Here is an 18,215-nt window from a genome sequence, read left to right on the forward strand (position 1 = left end):
GTGAAACTGGCTGAGGGGGTCACACTTGACCTGGCGCCCCCTGCTTCGGGCTCGGATGGAAGTCGGTGCTGCTGGCGGTCTGTGCTCCAGGGCGTGTGTGCTCCGTGCTGCCCGGGCCCCTGCGGTCCGTGCTGACCCTGAGCACGGCGGCTGGGGGGACTCGCTGCCCCGTTCCCACTGGGAAAGTTGAGAAGGCAGCAGGTAGCTGGATCTGGTGCAGGCCGGGGGTCCTGGCAGCAGCGGGGAAGCTCCGGGCGGGGGCTGCGGCCGGGGAAGGCAGCGGGGATGCTGAGAGGGGCGGATGGAGCCGGGTCCGCCGAAGGGCTGCGTGTGCGTGTTTGCCGGTAGCGGGATCCCTGTGTCGCTGCCGGAGCCGGTCCCGGTGTCGCTGCTGGAGCCAGTCCCAGTGCCGCTGCAGGAGCCGATCCCGTTGCCGCTCCTGGTCCCGGTGTCGCTGCCGGAGCCAGTCCCAGTGCCGCTGCCGGAGCCGGTCCCGTTGCCGCTCCCGGTCCCGGTGTCGCTGCCGGAGCCAGTCCCGGTGTCGCTGCTGGAGCCAGTCCCAGTGCCGCTGCAGGAGCCGGTCCCGTTGCCGCTCCTGGTCCCGGTGTCGCTGCCGGAGCCAGTCCCAGTGCCGCTGCAGGAGCCGGTCCCGTTGCCGCTCCCGGTCCCGGTGCCGCTGCCGGAGCCGGTCCCGTTGCCGCTCCCGGTCCCGGTGTCGCGGGCAGCAGCGGGGAGCGGGGGCGCAGCGCCCCCTGGCGGACACGGCCGGCCCCGCGCCGCACCGAGGCCCCCGTTGCCGGCCCTGCCCGGCGGTCGGTACCTGGCAGGGTCCCGGCCGGTTCTGGTCCCGGTGAACACCCCGGCGCGGTCCGGGCCGGTTCTGGTTCCGGCGCTCGGCGCCGCTCCGACGGGGTCCTGGCTAGTTGTGGTCCCGGTGAGCGCCACGGCGGGTTCCGGGCAGCGCCGCCGCTCGCTGGTGCGGGCTCCGCCGCGGGCACTGGGAGCGGCCGAGCAGTAACAGGGACCGGCGCTGCTCTGCCCCGCGGCCGCAGCCCCGCGCCGCTCCGGGTCGGCACCGCCGCCGCCGCCGCTGCCCGTGCCCCGGGCTCGGTGCCGTCGGTGCCCGCGGAGGGCGCGGCGGGCGGAGCGGCCCCGGCCCCCGCCCCATCCCCACCGCGGCCCCGGCCCGTTCCGGGGCGGGCCGGCCCAGCCCCGCGCCGGCGGCGCCGAGCACGGCCCGGGCATGCGGGCGCGCCGTGGGAGCCCCGCGCCGGCGGCGGCGAGCGGCGGGCGAGGGGCCATGGGGCAGCCCCGCCGCTGAGCATGGCCGAAGGCTGGCCCTGGGCCGCGCCGGGCCGGGGCGCCCCGCGGCCGAGCCCCCGCCGCGCCGTCAGCGTCTGCGAGTCGCTGGACCTGCAGGGCGTCCCCGCCGTCCAGGCCGCGCTCGGCGCCGCGCAGCAGCAGCGCCGGCGGCCCAAGAGCTTCTGCGCGGCGGGGAACGGGCTGTCCGCCGCGCTGCTGCCGCCGCCGCCCCCCGCCCGCGCCCGCGGCGGCCTCCTGGAACTGCTCCGGCTGCGCTCGCCCCGCCGGCACAGCCCCGACGGAGGCGGCCCCGGCCCCGGGGCCGAGCAGCGCCCGCGCCCCAGCAGCATGACCTTCCTGCCCGGCGCCCGGCCGCCGCACCCCGCCGACAGCCCCGGCTTCCTCCGGGGGGGCTCGCTGTGGGGCAGCCGCCGCTGGAACCTCTTCGGGGGCAGCGGCTGGAGCGGCTCCAGCCCCAGGAAGAACTTCAGCTCCCTGCGGAAAAGCTTCAGTTTCCGCCTGCGGCGGGGCCACGAGCTGCGGCGCTCCGAGTCCGGGGGGCTGCTGCGCCCCGCGCGCCTCCGCACCAAGAGCGAGGGCGATGCCAGCTCCCTGCACACCTGCCCCAGCAAGCGCGACCTGCTCTACCCGGAGCTGGGCAGGGCCGGGGCCCGCCTGCACACCGACCCCGCGCAGACCGGGGGGCTCTGGAAACTCCTCACCAGCCGCTTCCGAAGGCGAGAGCGCGGCAGCGCTGGCAGCGTGTGCCCCAAGGATCAGGGCGGTGTTGAGCCCGGCCTGCTGGGCGGGGGCCCGCTGCGGGCTCTGGGTGAGTAAGCACGGGAGCCGTGCTGGGCCGGCGAGAGCCCCCCGTGCCAGCGGGGTGCAGGGACGGCTGGCTGTGCCTGTCCCAGTCGGGGTTCTGGGCTGTGCTTTGGCACCCGGCTCTGTCCCGGTGCTCTGCAGGGTGGCACTGGGCCGCAGTGAGGTCGTGTGAGCGTTCACGGCTCCTGTCAGCTCCGCTGCCCTAGCACTGCACCGTGGTGCCGTGGTGCTGGAGCAGCCGTGGTGTGGCTGCTTGGCAGGATGTGCTCCGGGCTCTGGGTCCCTTGCTGGCCACACAGCTGGGCGTCAGGCACGTGTGTGCCGTGTCCTGCTTGCCCTGGTGTGTCCAGCAAGGGCAGGGTGGGCTGAGCTTTCCTGCCCGTGCCCAGCAGCATTGGTAGGATGGGGAGAGGAGTGCTGTTGGTGGGCTCCCAGGCAAGTGGGACTGTTTGGGAGGTTGCTGGAGCAGAGGTGTGGAACATTACAGGGGGCTGGGGAGCCTAGAAATGTGCCTGCACTCCCCTCTTGTGAGCGGCTCCCTGGTGCCAGGCCTCGTCTGAGGGATGCTCAGCCCTGGTCCCTCACTGGGAGCTCGTGTCTGGGAGCACAGGGACCCTCACCTGGTGTGGGGCAGTGTGCAGAGGGCAGGTGTGGCGTGACCAGCGGCGGGACAGGGGACAGGGCGCCGGGGCTGGGCGTTCAGTGGGCACTGGCAGCTGAAGCAGCTCTTGGGTGTTCGCTCCCTGGTGTTGGTGGGGAGTTCTGTGGGCAGGGCTGGCTGTGCCTCTGTGCCCTGTCCCGTCCGGGCCCTGTGGAGGAGCTGCCCACGAGCCCTGTGGCCTGGCAGGGCCGGCGGGCGACAGCAGCATCCAGAGCTTTTTAAGGCATGGAACGCGTGGAGCTGGGGCTGGGCCAAGGCCTGCGGCTCCCGGGGCCTCGCTGGGATCCAGGCTCTGTGCTGGGTCTGGTGCTGGGGAGGCAGTTCTGTGCTGGCCTGTGTGCCTCTGGGATCCAGGCTCTGTGCTGGGTCTGGCTGTTCTGGAGGCAGTTCTGTGCTGGCCTGTGTGCCTCTGGGATCCAGGCTCTGCTTTGGGTCTGGCTGTTCTGGAGGCAGTTCTGTGCTGGCCTGTGTGCCTCTGGGATCCAGGCTCTGCCCTGGGTCTGGTGCTGGGGAGGCAGTTCTGTGCTGGCCTGTGTGCCTCTGGGATCCAGGCTCTGTGCTGGGTCTGGCTGTTCTGGAGGCCGTTCTGTGCTGGCCTGTGTGCCTCTGGGATCCAGGCTCTGTGCTGGGTCTGGCTGTTCTGGAGGCAGTTCTGTGCTGGCCTGTGTGCCTCTGGGATCCAGGCTCTGCTTTGGGTCTGGCTGTTCTGGAGGCAGTTCTGTGCTGGCCCGTGTGCCCCTGGGATCCAGGCTCTGCCCTGGGTCTGGTGCTGGGGAGGCAGTTCTCTGCTGGCCCGTGTGCCAGAGGACTGTCCCAGGGCTGGCAGGCTCTGCAGGGAGCCCACCAGCTCCCGAGGATCCTGGTGGCTGCTGAGGCAGTGTCTGTGCAGGGCAGCGCCATTTCCCGGAGCGCTGGGCCACAGGGGTCAGCACAGGAGCAGCTCTACTGCTGCCCAGGGTGCTCAGGGGGCTCCAACCCCCAGCCCCTGTGTCCCTGTGCTGCAGGGGAAGGTTCTGGAGCTCGAGGGGCTCCATCCCCCAGCCCCTGTGTCCCTGTGCTGCAGGGGAAGGTTCTGGAGCTCGAGGGGCTCCATCCCCCAGCCCCTGTGTCCCTGTGCTGCAGGGGAAGGTTCTGGAGCTCGAGGGGCTCCATCCCCCAGCCCCTGTGTCCCTGTGCTGCAGGGGAGGGTTCTGGAGCCCGGTGGGTGCGGGTGCCCGTGTCCCCAGGGCCAAGGGCCGGGATGCAGCCGCTGCAGTGCAGGCTCTGTGGGCCGGCAGGGCCCGGCTCGGTGCCCCTGCCCCGGTGGCAGCAGGTTCCCAGGAGAGGGGAGCTGCGCTCACGGCTGGGGAATGTGGGTGTACGCGGGCAGGGAGGGCCGGGCCGGCCCTGCAGCGGGGCCTGTTGCTGCTTGCCGCCTGCCGCGGGAGCAGCGCCAGCGCAGCCGGCCCCGCGGCCCCGTTCCCAGAGAAACTGCCAGCCCGAGCTCTTCGCCGGCGTCCCTGCTCTCACCTGGCTCCCCCGTGCTCAGGTAGGAGCTCCCCTTGCGCCCATCTCTGGACACCCTGCTGGGGTTTCCGTGGGGGCGGTGTGGGCGGCCTGGGGTCTGGCAGCAGTGACCAGCCAGCCCCTCCAGGACCCTGCTGGTTGCAGGGATTGCTGCTCGCCACCCTGGCTCCTGCTGGAGGCAGGGCTCAGGGACTGGCCTCTCCAGGCTGCTGCTGGCACTGTGGCTGCTGGCAGGAGCTCACACCGGGGTTAGTCACACTGAGAGCACCATTCATTACCTGCCTGCTGCCTGCACAGCCCCTGTGTCCTCCTGGGGATGCTGAGGTGTGAGAAGGCTGTAGTGAAGTCTGCACAGCCAAGTAGCTGCTGCTTGTCCTCTCTTGTGCCCCATCTCCCCGTTGTCTCTCTCAGAATGCTGGTCCATGGCTTGCTCCACTGGGAGCTGTGGGTCTGTCAGCCAGGGCTGGAGGGGCACAGCTTGGTGCTGCTGCCATGGGGCTGCTCAGGAGGGCTCTGCCCCGTTGCTGTTCAGCCTTGCAGGCCCATGGTGCTCCAAACAGCCGCTTGATGTCCCACAGACTTTGATGCTGTGTGTGGGCGCTGCCCACCTTGCCCTGGGAAAGCTGCTGGTGCAGCCCCAACTTGCCCTCCTGGGGGTGCAGCTGCAGCTGTGGTTATCAGCACTTGGAAGAGCTCGATGTAGGAGTCCCAGCAGGGAGCCAAGCCAGCACCCTCTGTTTGCAGAACCTGGAGTGGTTTGTTTACAGCACACTGTGATACCCACCCTGCGCCGTCATCTGCACCCAGATATACCCACAAAGCCAGGGGGATGCTCCAAATGCTTCTCCCAGCCCTGGAGGGGCTTGGCTGGGACTGAGCACAGAGAGTGATGGGGGATTTCAGGGTTTGTTACCCAAAAAAGACATAAAGAGCTGATGCTTGTGTAATGGGCAAGGGAGGGCAACAGCCCTTGGGACTAGAGAGCAAAGTCAGGGCAGAGTCCAGCCAGCTTGGACTGACCCAGGTGATCGTTGTCAGTGGTTCAGAGCATTTCTAGGTGTCCATTCCAGAGAGGCTCTCTCATAGGTATGGTCTTGAGGAACCTGGAGTGTTGTGGAATTGGAGTTGTCCCTGTGCATGAGGGGACTGTGTGATGGGTACAGCATCTGTGATGGCTCAGGAAGCATTCCTTGTCTGAGGGAGCAGCATGGAGCTGTGTCAGGGAGGTTTAGGTTGAGTGTCAGGAAAGAGTTCTTTCCCCAGAGGGTGGTTGGGCACTGCCCAGGCTCCCCAGGGAATGGTCATGGCCCCGAGGCTGCCAGAGCTCAGGGAGCGTTTGGACAGCACCCTCAGGGACAGGGTGGGATTGTTGGGGTGTCTGTGCAGGGCCAGGGCTGAGACTGATGGTCCTTGTGGGCTTCTTCCAGCTCAGAATACTCCATGATTCCATATCACAGCAGTGTTCCCTCTCCTGGAGGGATGATGCTCTGCCTTTTGAGGTTCTTTAAGGTCCCTCCCTTATTCTTGTGTGGGGAGTATGATTTGCAGGGCACGTGAGGGAAAGCTTCTGGGAGAAGACAGGGCTGTTTTCTCATGGACTGGGTGAAGTTTGCATAGTGAGTTGGGTAGGTCATGATAAACATCACCTCGTGTTGGTACTTGCCTTGGCTGAGCTGGGAGCGTTGGTGAGAGGCAGAGGTGCCATGGTGGGGTTAGAGATGCTGAGGCCAGTCTGCTGTCTGCTCCTGGGAGAAGCTGGAGAGTTCTGGAAGGGGTTGGGGAGGGAGCTGTTGGGGCAGTTCTCTGGAGGGCTCGTTTCTGAGGTCAGAGGGTGCAGTGGGTGCAGAGCTTTCTGCTGCTGAGGTGGATCCCCACAGAGTGCTGTGATGGGAGGTGGAGTTACCTGTCTTTCCATGTCACTCTCTGCTGGGTTTTCCCTTCCAGCAGACCCCGTCCCACCATCACAGCAGGGTTTGGTCTGGGTCTTTAGCAGTGTTTGGATGGAGGCTGGAGAGCAGCAAGTGCTGAGAGGTTGAAATGCCTGGATCTTCCAGAGTCTGCACTGACCTCAGAGCTCAGTGACACCAGCTGCTGCCACCCCTGGCATGGTCAGGAAGCAAGGATGGCAGTTCCTGAGTTACCTTTCTTTCCCAGAGAGACACAGCATTGTCTCCTTTTGTGGCTGCAGAGTGTTTAAAGCTCTGCTAGGATAATCCTTCCCAAGGTCATGTCCTGCAGTGGGTTCCTGTCCTGGCTCAGTGCTGACTGGAACTCTGGCTGTGCCTGTGCTGGTCCTTGACCTGGAGAAATCCCCCTCCTGCCAGCACTGCCAGGGCAGAGGCTTGACCAGCCTGGCCTGGGAGGGGTGGCTGTGCCCAGGAGAGGTGGCTGTGCCCAGGCACACTGCCTCTGCCTCCCTTTGATCTGTGTGTGCTCAGGTGGGTCTGTTTGTGTGGCTGCAGTGGTGGCCACGAGTGGCCTTGGTTTGTGTGGCCTCTGCTGTGTTTGCTCAGCCTCTGACCTGGTTTCAAGGCTGGGTTTAGTGTCCAGGGTTGCAGTGTCCAAGGGAGTTGCACATGGCTTGGATAATGAGTTGGTTAATTATTAGTTGCTGCAGATGTGTCAGGCACTGCTTCTGAAGCCCAGGGTAGATGAACCCTGTGCATCATCCTGTGGAGGGAGCAGCTGGGCTGAGGAGTCAGACTGGGCTGGCCAGCCCCTTTCTCCTGCCAGCCTCGCTGCAGCATGTGGGTGCTGCCAGCTCTGGGTCTGTGGTGAACCCTCTCCAAGCTGTCCTGAGGGCACAGGGAGTGCTCTGCTCTGTGATGGAGGGTGCTGGTCCTGCCTCCTCGGTGCACGACACTGCTGTCCCACAGCTGGGGTCTGGTTTTGGGCTCTGGACGTGTCCAGGATGACCAACTGACCAAGGGATGTCAGCTACAGAGGTGCCCTCTTCATCCTCCATCACCCTGTGCCTGCAGCACTGCCCTCTTCATCCTCCATCAGTGTCCCTGCAGGCACTGCCCTCTTCATCCTCCATCAGTGTCCCTGCAGGCACTGCCCTCTTCATCCTCCATCACCCTGTGCCTGCAGGCGCTGCCCTCCTCATCCTCCCTCGCTCTGTGCAGGATAAACCTTCCTGGGCTGTGCTGGATCCTGGGCTGGCAGTGCCACTTGTGCCAGGGGGTCCCCAGCACTGGTGGGTGGGCTGGGCTGGCATCCAGCCTGGCAGGTGTGGAGGGGCAGGCAGTGCAGGTGTGCTGGGGCTCAGGTGGGGTGCTGATGGCAGGGAGGAGCAGGTGTGCTGTGTGCCTGAGCACAGTCCTGTTGGCTTTGGGTTGGCAGTGTTTATTTGTTCACTCAAGGGCTGTCTCAGCGAGTCAGAAATCAAAGTGTTGCAAACTCCTGAACTTGGTTAAGAGCCAGGTGAGGATGTGTTGGGACAGTTGGTGCAGCCTGTGCTGGTCACCCCTGAGCAGATCAGAGGGATCCCAGCCTCTCCAGGGCTCTCCTGCCTCTGCTCCTTCCCCAGGTGATCACCCAGTGTGTGTGCCCTGTGCTGCACTCAGACCTGCCAAAACCCTGCTGTGAGCAGTGACACCACCAGTGTGTGCTGCCTGTCCCACCAGGGAATGCTGGGGACACAGGGGCCCTTATCTGCCTTTGTCTGTCACATTGCCTGCCACAGAGGCTGAGCAGGGCAGGAGTCCCAGGTGGAGGTGACAGCTTTTTATAGACCCAGTGATGCAGCTGGAAATACAGGTGTGCTGTTACCTTTTGGAAAGGGCTCAAAAATGTGTAAATTTCCTCCTGAGCGATGAATTGTTTTAATAAAAAACATTACCTCTGCCCAAAAAAGGAAAGGGCAGATGAAAGGCATTGCACAGAAACGATTTCTGGGGATGGCTATAAATAACCTGCTGTTCTTGCAGCAGAGCTGGGATTATTCATCTCTAACTCCTGCAGAAGGAGTGTTCCTCAGCCAGCCCTGCAAGGTAAACTCCAGGCAGAAGCACCGTGTTTGCACCTCTCTGGAGCATGATGGGTGGATGCTGTGGGTTCTGTGGCTGATGGACACAGGGACCAGGGCACAGTGCCAGCTCAGGGTTGTTCCTCGTGCTCCCTGAGCAGCTCAGCCACCCTCTGGCAGTGGGAGCAGAGAGGGCTCTCCCCATGGCCTGGGGCTGCCCAGAGAGCTGAGATGAAGCTTTAGCCTGGAGGTAGAGGAAGAGCTGGTGCTGCTGTGTGTCCAGCCCCCCCCGAGGAGTTATGAGGTGGGTTGGGGTGAGGGCAGGCACTGGTGGGCTCTGGCAGGGCTGTGGAGCCCAGTGCTGCCCCAGCACAGGACAGATGCTCCAGGGCCAGAGCCCCTCTGCTCTGGAGCCAGGCTGGGGGAGCTGGGGGTGCTCACCTGGAGAGGAGAAGGTTCCAGAGGCACCTCAGAGCCCCTGCCAGGGCCTAAAGGGGCTCCAGAAAAGGGACTGGGCACAAGGGATGGAGGGACAGGACACAGGGCATGGCTCCCACTGCCAGAGGCAGGGCTGGATGGGATACTGGGAAGGAATTGTTCCCTGGCAGGGTGGTTTGGGGACTGCTGGAGCAGGCACGAGGAGTTGTGGCTGCTGGGGGAGGTCTGGAGCCTCCCTCCCTGTGGCCTCGGGTGACATGGAGCAGTGGCAGTGCCCAGGTCACCGTGTTTGGTTGCTGCCCTCTTTGGGGTCTGCTGGGTTTGCTGCTTCCCTTCTGAACCCATCTGAGGTTCCCATTCCTGAGGCCACAGATTTGGGAGGTTTATTACAGGCTGCTGCAGGTGCAGAGCTCCCACAGGTTTGTGGTCTCCCCAAATCAGTTTGTATGTGATGAACTGGCAGGCACTCTGCTCCTGTGGGTGCTGCCCTGCAGCTGGTGAGGGACAGAAGGTCTCCCTCCTGTTTTGAGGAGGGGCTGCTGGCTGCCTCTGGGACTCAGGGCATCCTCCAGGCTCCTGCTCCTCCTCCAGGCACTCTGTGGCAGGGTGGGGGTGTTTCCTGAAGCCCTGCTGGGTTTCCACAGCCTCTGTCAGCCTGTTGCAGCAGGCTGCCAGTTCCATCACATGCTGATGAATGGTTTGTGTTCAGTCAGGAGTGTGGCTGGTGCCACTGACAGCCTGTGGCGGTCCAGGGGCACCTGCCCTCAGCTCTGGGGCCTTGTGCTCCCCAAAAGGCTGCCTGGTGCTTCCCTTGTCCTCTGTGCTGGGGGCAGGGGGTGCTGAAGGGGTTTCTGAGCTCCTGCAGGGCTGAAGGGAGGGTTCCAGTGGTTTCTGCCCCACTCCTGCTGCCCTTGTGCTCCCCTGTGGGGCTCAGGCTGCGTGCTGGGTCCTGCAGCAGAAGGGCAGGAAGAGCCATTTATCTGCCTGGAGGGAGCAGGGAGGGTGCAGCAGGATCCTGGCTGGGATCCTGAGGGTGACCTGATGGCTTCTTCCCTCTGTCTGCAGACTCATTTGTGAACAGCCAGGAGTGGACCCTGAGTCGCTCGGTGCCTGAGCTGAAGGTGGTGAGTACCTGTGCCTGGGATACCCCAGATCCTCAGGAAATCCTGCATTTCCATGTGGCCAAGTGGGAACACACAGAGGCTTCACCTCAGGAGGGAGGGGGAGCTGTGCTGGGCAAGGGCTGGGGTTTGTGGGCAGCTCAGCTCTCCGGGCTCAGCAGAGGCTGATCAGGAGAGCACGTGGCTGTGGAGGTGAGCAGGCTCCCTTTGAGCTGCTCAGCCTCCCTGCTGGCCCTAGCAGGGCTGGGGTGCCTGTCTGGGTGCTGCTGCAGCAGGTGCAGGTCCCAGGTGATGGTTCAGGTGCCTGCCCCAGAGCAGCTGTCCTGGCAGGGGGTGTCAGTGCTCCTGGAGAGCCCCACTGATGGCGGCTCTGACTGCACTCCTGCCCCTGCTGGGATGTGCCTGCCCTGCAGGTGCTGCAGGGTGAGCCCTGCCCTGCCCTGCCAGGCTCAGGATCTCCCCAGGTCACACATGGCCAGGCTGGGGTGGGGCTGCCCCTGCCCCTCCTGCCCCTCCTGCCCCTCCTGCCCCTCCTGCCCCTGGCACAGCCCCTCCAGCTGGGACAGGGCAGTGTGCAGGCTCTGGGGTGGCCAGGAGCTGCTGCTGGGGTGGGCAGGGTGCTGCTCAGTGATGGGTTCCTGTTCTGCTCTCCTGTGCTCTCTGTGCCAGCCCTCAGCTCCCCTTGCAGGCTCCTGGCCTGTGCCTTCAGTTCTTTCTGCCTTCATCTTCTGCAAGATTAACTTCTTTCAGTATAAAAAACAACAAAATTCTTCTTGCAAAACATCCAGCACCATCCTGCCAGTGTCTCTTACTTAAGTGAGAATCAAACCAAACTTCAGAGATTCATTTGTTAGTTTACCTAACATGAGTATTAGTTTCATGTTAGTTTAGCTGTGAAAGCTGTCGTTGGTTTACATGAGAAATGCATTTTTAAAAACATTCTGACAGCTGTTTGGGTGTTGCTGCCTGATGTTGAGGCTCTGCAAGGCTGCAAAGCCGTGCTGCCAGCTAAACATCCTGAAGCTTTTACTTGTTCCTCAAGTGGCACAGCCCTTCCCCAGGTTTTGCATGACCTCTGGGCATCTCTGTTCCTCCAGGATTTGATCTGGCCCAAGCAGCTCCTAAAAGCCTGGAGGCTTTTCAGAGTCCTGGTTTAGACTGACTGAACGATTTGGGTTGGAAAAACCTTTGGAGATCATTGAGCCCACCCATTCCCCCAGCACTGCCCAGGCCACACTGACTGTCCCCAGGTGCCACATGCACAGGGCTGTGAAATCCCCGCAGGGATGGGGCTGCACCCTGCCCTGGCAGCTGGGCCAGGCTGGGCAGCCCATTCCAGGAAGGGATTTTCCCAATTTCCACCCTGAGCCTGCCCTGCCCAGCCTGGGGCTGTTCCCTCTCCTGTCCCTGTCCCTGCAGCAGAGCCCTGTCCCCCACTGTCCCCTCCTGGCAGGGAGCTGTGCAGAGCCAGAAGTTCCCCCTGAGCCTCCTTTTCTCCAGCTGAGCCCCTTCCCAGCTCCCTCAGCCCTTCCTGGGGCTCCAGACCCTTCTCAGCCCCATTCCCTGCCCTGGACACCCTCCAGCCCCTCAGGGTCTTTTTTGTCATGAGGGGCCCCACTCTGACCCCAGGAAGAAATGTCTCCAAGCTTCACTTCTTCCCATTCTTCAGCAACTCTGTCTCTCCTGCAGGAGTTGGGGCTCTCACTACTCTCCCTCCTGTGTTCCCAAGCATTCAGGACACTTTCTCCAAGGTCTTTGAATAATTGAATGTATTTGGGATACATTCAGCAGTTTTCCCTCCCTCAGTTTCCCCCACAAGCTCCCTCCCAGTGCTGCAGGCCAGGAGAAGCAGTGGCTGAGCTCTTGCAGAGGGGCACTGATGGTGGCAGGACCTGTTCCCTGGACCTGGCACTGGGCAGTGCTGACTGTGTTCCTGCATTCTCCCAAAAACGGTGGGACAGAGGCTCCCACAGGGCTGACACTCCTTGCTTGGCTCCAGTTTGCTGCCTCTCAGGGGCTGAGTTCCTCAGGATTGTCAGTCCTGGTTTGAAGCTCCAGCTGAGCTCAAGGACACAGCAGAGCAGCAGGATTTTGGTGAGATGCAGCTCAGGGTTTGTACTATGTGCAAACAAAGTGTAACTGCAGCCTCTGTCCGAGTTCTAGAGCTAAATGCCATTGCAGTGTTTGTCTTTGGTGTGGTGTGGCTGCTCTGTTGGCAGCCAGCACTGCCCTGAGCTGCCACTGCCTGTGCTCCCCAGAGCTCCCCTGACCCACCAGGGCTGTGTCTGTGTCAGGGACCCCCAGCAAAACACAGAGACCATGGGCATGCTCTGGGGGCTGACACTGCTCTGGAGCAGGCTGGGAGAGCTGGGGGTGTTCAGCCTGGAGAAGAGAAGGTTCTGGAGACAGAGCCCATTCCAGGGCCTGAAGGGGCTCCAGGAAAGCTGGAGAGGGACTGGGGACAAGGGATGGAGGGACAGGACACAGGGAATGGCTTCCCATGGACAGAGGCAGGGTTAGGTGGAATACTGGAAAGGATTCTTCCCTGTGTCAGTGGTGAGCCCTGGCACTGGTTGGCCAGAGGAGCTGCCCCTGGCCCCTGGCAGTGCCCAAGGCTGGGCTGGACAGGGCTTGGAGCAGCTGGGACAGTGGGAGGTGTCCCTGCCAGGGCAGGGAGTGGACAGCCTGAAGGTCCTTCCAGCCCAGCCTATTCTGGGATTCCATGGCTGTGTGGCTGTGCTGGTTGGGCTGCAGGGGCAGGGGCTGGGCTGTCCCATTGCCCAGAGAAGGACAGAGCCCCTGGCTCAGCATGGCCCCAGGGACACACTGCAGGAGGGGCAGGGCTGAGCCCAGCTGTGCTCTCTGTGTGAACAGTCAGGTCTGCAGTTCCCAGGGGTGACAGATGTGCAGAGGTGACAGTGTGCCCCTGGGAGCCCACGGGTCCCTGCTCCCTGTCCTGCCTCTGGCTCCCTTGGCACCAGAGGGGCTGGGCTGGCACACAGCCTGGTGTCCTGTGCTCTGGTGGCACAGTCTGTGCTGGAGTGCTGGGGCACAGGGCTGATGCCTCTGCTCCTCACAGGGAGCGTGGCCAGGGCAGGACCCCTGGCAGGACCCAGAGCACAGGGCTGGTGTCTCTGCTCCAGGGCAGGACCCAGAGCACAGAGCTGGTGCCTCTGCTCCAGGGCAGGACCCAGAGCACAGAGCTGGTGCCTCTGCTCCAGGGCAGGACCCAGAGCACAGAGCTGGTGCCTCTGCTCCAGGGCAGGACCCAGAGAACAGAGCTGGTGCTTCTGCTCCAGGGCAGGACCCAGAGCACAGAGCTGGTGCTTCTGCTCCAGGGCAGGACCTGGAGCACAGGGCTGGTGCTTCTGCTCCAGGGCAGGACCCAGAGCACAGAGCTGGTGCCTCTGCTCCAGGGCAGGACCTGGAGCACAGGGCTGGTGCTTCTGCTCCAGGGCAGGACCCAGAGCACAGGGCTGGTGCTTCTGCTTCAGGGCAGGACCCCTGGCAGGACCCAGAGAAGCAGGAGCATTTCAATGCCTGCCTGAGAGCTGGAGAACCTGCCTGGTGGTGACTCACCTGCCAAGCTCATCCCCATGCCTGGAAAAGTTTGGCTGTAAACTTCCATGGTGGCAGAGGCAGCTTTAGTGTTGGCAGCCACTCCTCACCCCACGTTTTCCAGCACTGGTGTGGCCATGTGAGTGCAGCTGTGCAGAGCCACAGAGCCATTAAGGCTGGAAAAGCTCTCTGAGATCATCAAGTCCGACCATCAACCAGCACCACCCCTGTGTTCACCACTAAACTCTATCCTCAAGTGCTACATCCATGTTTTTTTAACACTTCCAGGGACAGTGGCTTGGTTCACCTTCAGCTGAAGATGACCCCTTCCCTTTTTGTGGAAAAGGAATACCAGATATCCAACCTAAACCTCCCCTGATGCAATTTGAGGATGTTACCTCTTGTCCTGTCGTTAGTTGCTCGGGAGCAGAGCCCAATCCCCACCTGGCTGCACCCTCATGTCAGGGAGTTGTGGAATGAGAAGGTTCCCCCTGAGCCTCCTTTTCTCCAGGCTGAACCCCTCCTGCTCCCCCAGCCAGTTGACAGATCCCTCAGGACAGACCTGCTCCCACAGTTAAGTGGCATTAAACGCTCAGCAGGACCCTGAAGGAGCAGGGCTGGGCTCTGTGGCTGCCCCAGCCCAGGACACCCACCAGCACCTAACAGCAGTCTGGGGTGCTGCAGCCAGATGTGCTCCCAGCCAGTTCCATGGGTGCTCAGCAGCTGTGTCCTGTGTTTGGCTGAGCATGGTGCTGGTGTTCTGTGTGGGTGGCACTGCTGGCTCTGCTGGGACATGCTCATGGTGCTGCCATGGTGCTGCTGCCTCAGGCAGAGCAGTGCTGGGGCTGTGCCCAGCCTGGAGCTGCTCTCTGCTCCCCTCCTGCTGCCAGCTGCTGTCCTGAGCTGCAGCACCCCAAAACTGGGCACGGGTGCACTGAGAGGAGAGGTTTTTCTGCTGAGTTGGCTTGGGATGGGAAGTGTTCCCCGAGGAACAGAAAGGCTGTTCCTGTTCAGGTGAGGACGAGGGTGCTCAGTGGCCTCTGTCAGGTGGCTGTGCCCCATCCTGGCTGCTCTCTGCCTGCCTGAGCCCAGTCAGCCCCCTGGCCTCCCACAGCACTGGGCTGGGTCACACATCTCTGTGTCCTCAGGGACACCTCTGCCTCTCACTGGTGTCACCTCACAGGGATGGCCCCGTGTGAAGGAGCACGTGCTGGGGACACAGGTGACATGTGTGTCTGTTGCAGGGCATCGTGGGGAACCTGTCCAGTGGCAAGTCAGCGCTGGTGCACCGCTACCTGACCGGCACCTACGTGCAGGAGGAGTCTCCAGAGGGTAAGGGCTGCTTCCCAGGGTGGGTGGCCGTGGGCTGGGTCCTGACTCCTCTCTGTGGTGCTGCAGGGATCCCAGTCCTGCACTTCCACCCCTGCCCTGGGGCTCTGCAGCTCCCCTGCCCTCGTTTGGGGTGTCCCCTGCCCCCCCTGTACTGACCAGCAGCTTTGCTCCCAAGGCGGCCGCTTCAAGAAAGAGATCGTGGTGGATGGGCAGAGCTACCTGCTGCTGATTCGAGATGAAGGGGGCCCCCCTGAGCTCCAGGTAGGAGACTGTGCTCCCTGAGTCCTTCCCCATCCTGCAGAGGCCTGGGGCAGGCAGTGCTGAGCTGGGTCTGGGGCAGGCAGTGCTGAGCTGGGCCTGGGGCAGGCAGTGCAGGCTGAGCTGGGTCTGGGGCAGGCAGTGCTGGCTGAGCTGGGCCTGGGGCAGGCAGTGCAGGCTGAGCTGGGCCTGGGGCAGGCAGTGCTGAGCTGGGCCTGGGGCAGGCAGTGCAGGCTGAGCTGGGTCTGGGGCAGGCAGTGCTGAGCTGGGCCTGGGGCAGGCAGTGCAGGCTGAGCTGGGCCTGGGGCAGGCAGTGCAGGCTGAGCTGGGTCTGGGGCAGGCAGTGCTGAGCTGGGCCTGGGGCAGGCAGTGCAGGCTGAGCTGGGTCTGGGGCAGGCAGTGCTGAGCTGGGCCTGGGGCAGGCAGTGCAGGCTGAGCTGGGCCTGGGGCAGGCAGTGCAGGCTGAGCTGGGTCTGGGGCAGGCAGTGCTGAGCTGGGTCTGGGGCAGGCAGTGCTGAGCTGGGCCTGGGGCAGGCAGTGCAGGCTGAGCTGGGCCTGGGGCAGGCAGTGCAGGCTGATCCAGGCTGTGCTGCCCTCACTGGCTGCTCCGGGCCTGGCTCTCTGTAACCCTGCCATGTCTCTGCAGTTTGCTGCCTGGGTCGATGCAGTGGTGTTTGTCTTCAGCCTGGAGGATGAGATCAGCTTCCAGACCGTCTACAACTACTACCTGCGGCTCTGCAGCTACCGGAACACGGCGGAGGTGCCCATGGTGCTGGTGGGCACACAGGGTGAGAACACTCCACACTCCCCCATGTCCCCAGCTCAGTGTGACCCTGCCTGAGAGCAGGGGTGCCAGCCCTGTGAGCACAGGGGGGATCCTGTTCTCTGAGCCTTACCTGGGACTGAGGAGGGAGTTCCTGCTCACACCATCTCAGCTTTCCCACAAGGAGCTGCCTCATACCATGGAGCCACTTTGCTTTTGGAAATGGCATGATACCCTGGTGCTGCCTCCCCCAGCTCTGCCAGCACAGGCAGGAGGGAGCCTGGGATGAAGAGTTTTCTGTGTGACAGTAGAGAGCAGGAGCAGGAGATGGGTGTAGGGAAAAACAGCAGAGTTGACTTTCTCATTAAACCAGGAGGATTTCTCCCTTGGATTCTTTAACATGTAGGGCTTGGCCGTGAGCCCTAAAATGGTGCAGACTAACAAATTTATTTTATTTGGAAGCTGGGGCTGCCTGGTCCCCCCACCTCACTCCCAGAGGTATTCTGCCTCTGTCTGCTGGAATGTTGGTGGCTGGGTGGTTTGGGAAATTGAGTCAGGTTCATTTACAGAGATTCTTCCATTTTTCTACAAACATGGGACTTTGTGATCCCAGGCATTTATGGGGCAGTGCTGTGGAGGTGGTTCCTGTTTGTGAAGAGAGGAAAGAAGAGAGCTCCCAGAAGTGTCCTGGGGGCTGTGCTGGGTGGGGCAGGCCCTTGCCCTTCAGCTGCTGTCCCTTTGGTTGCAGATGCCATCAGTGCCACCAACCCGCGCGTCATCGACGACTCGCGCGCTCGGAAACTCTCCAACGACCTGAAGCGCTGCACCTACTACGAGACCTGTGCCACCTACGGCCTCAACGTGGAGAGGGTGTTCCAGGATGGTACTGCACCAGACTGCTGGGTCACAGGGGTCACAGGGGCTGGGCTGCCCTGCATGGGAAAGCAGCACCAGGGCACTGCGGGGGCAGCAGGGGGGTCACAGGGGCTGGGCTGCCCTTGGGTGGGGAAGCAGCACCTGAACAGCTGCTGGAGGGGTCTCATAGAGGGGTCTGTGCTGCCCTTGGGTGGGGAAGCAGCACCTGAACAGCTGCTGGGGGGTCACAGGGGTTTGGGCTGCCCTGGATGGGAAAGCAGCACCTGCAGCTGTTGCTCGTGGGAACAGTGGGAGAGAGGGTTCCTGCTTAGGCTCAGAGAGGGCTCTGCAGCACAGGGATTCTGAGTGGCACAGGGAGCCTGCCCCATCTCCTGGGGGTTTGCAGTCTGCTTAAATAAACTGTGCCCTTACCCTGGAGGGGACTGTGTGTGACAGGACAAGGGGCATGGCCTGGAGCTGATGAGATGAGGTGTTTCTGGAGTGGGTCAGCAGTCCTTCCTGGTGAGGTCATGATGCAGCTGGTTTGGCATCTGCTGCATCCTGGTGCAGCTGCTTGGGGATCTCGTGGAGTCCTGGCAGTGGCAGACTCTGAGGACCTGGCCTCACGTGGCAATCCAGTTTCCATCAGACCCTGTCTTTGTGTGACTTGTTCCCAGCACACAGATCCCTTCCCTGGCAGGCTGGGGGGGATGTTCACTCCCCACAGCAGCAGCAGGAGGAGCTGCTTCCAGGGCCAAGGCTGCCTGCCTGTGCTGTGTGGAGTGTGTGCTGCACCTCTGTTTGCAGAGAGCCCTTCCTGCCACTGTCCTGGGCCACAGCTGGTGGCCACTGACCTTTCTGGGGAGCAGGTCAGTGTGCTGGCATGGGAGCTTGAGGGAGTGACCACCCTGCCCCTTGGTGTTCTCAGACACTTCCCACGTCCACACGTGGTGCTGCAGGGTGGGGGGATGCTGCAAGACAGGAAAACTGGGGTCTCCATCTTCTCCAGGGTCTGGGTGGCCCTGGCTGCTGTGGCACCTGGCTCAGGTGGAGCAGCAGACCCTGTTCTGGGAGCGGGCTGGTGCCTGCTCTGTAGCCTGGAGCTGTGTGTGGCTGGGCTGAGTGCCTGGGCTGAGCACAGTGCAGTGAGTGCCTGATGGTGTCAGGGTGTGTCAGGGCAGTCAGGCTGCCCCAGGCCACCATGAGAAGGACACGTGGCAGGAATGGGGGTGGCTTCCTCCTTGCTGGTTTCTCGTGTCCTGGCAGAATTCCCCCTGGAGGTGCTGCTCCCTTTGTGGGAATTGCACTCCTCCATCCTTCCCAAGTCCAGAGATGCCACAGTGACTTCTGTGGTGAGAGGGTGGGCCCTTGGCATTGTTGCCAGGAGGTGGCCCTGGCACAGGCAGGGACAGTGCCCAGTGTCTGGTCAGGACTCCTGAGGAAGGCCTGCCCTGAGGTGGGGCTGGTGTGGAATGTGCCTTCTGGCCTCTTGGCTCTAAAGAGCTCTGGTTAAAGAACTTTATTCTCACAATTCCTGTTTGCAAGGAGCCATCAGTGTGGGGGCCTCATTTCTTGGGCTTCATTTAAAGGTGTTTGTGTACCAGGAAAAGGCCAGGGAGCCCAGCC

At 62.8% G+C, this 18,215-nt stretch overlaps 1 protein-coding gene across 4 annotated transcripts in view; it reads left to right on the plus strand.

The window, feature by feature from the left end:
* AGAP3 (ArfGAP with GTPase domain, ankyrin repeat and PH domain 3) overlaps positions 1-18,215 on the plus strand; it is a 116,825-nt gene that overhangs the window by 35,028 nt on the left and 63,582 nt on the right. For 2 of the 4 annotated variants that reach the window (XM_056484189.1, XM_056484191.1), the window contains exons 2-6: positions 9,768-9,826; positions 14,626-14,713; positions 14,889-14,974; positions 15,618-15,759; positions 16,483-16,617. In XM_056484189.1, the coding sequence (XP_056340164.1) occupies positions 9,768-9,826; positions 14,626-14,713; positions 14,889-14,974; positions 15,618-15,759; positions 16,483-16,617 (510 nt within the window). Of the gene's footprint in view, positions 1-1,226; positions 2,132-3,994; positions 4,317-9,767; positions 9,827-14,625; positions 14,714-14,888; positions 14,975-15,617; positions 15,760-16,482; positions 16,618-18,215 lie in introns of those variants that run through there. The other 2 variants (XM_056484188.1, XM_056484190.1) reach the window with 2 other exon arrangements.

This window comes from Oenanthe melanoleuca, chromosome 2, assembly GCF_029582105.1.
Source record: "Oenanthe melanoleuca isolate GR-GAL-2019-014 chromosome 2, OMel1.0, whole genome shotgun sequence".
NCBI classification, from domain to species: domain Eukaryota; kingdom Metazoa; phylum Chordata; class Aves; order Passeriformes; family Muscicapidae; genus Oenanthe; species Oenanthe melanoleuca.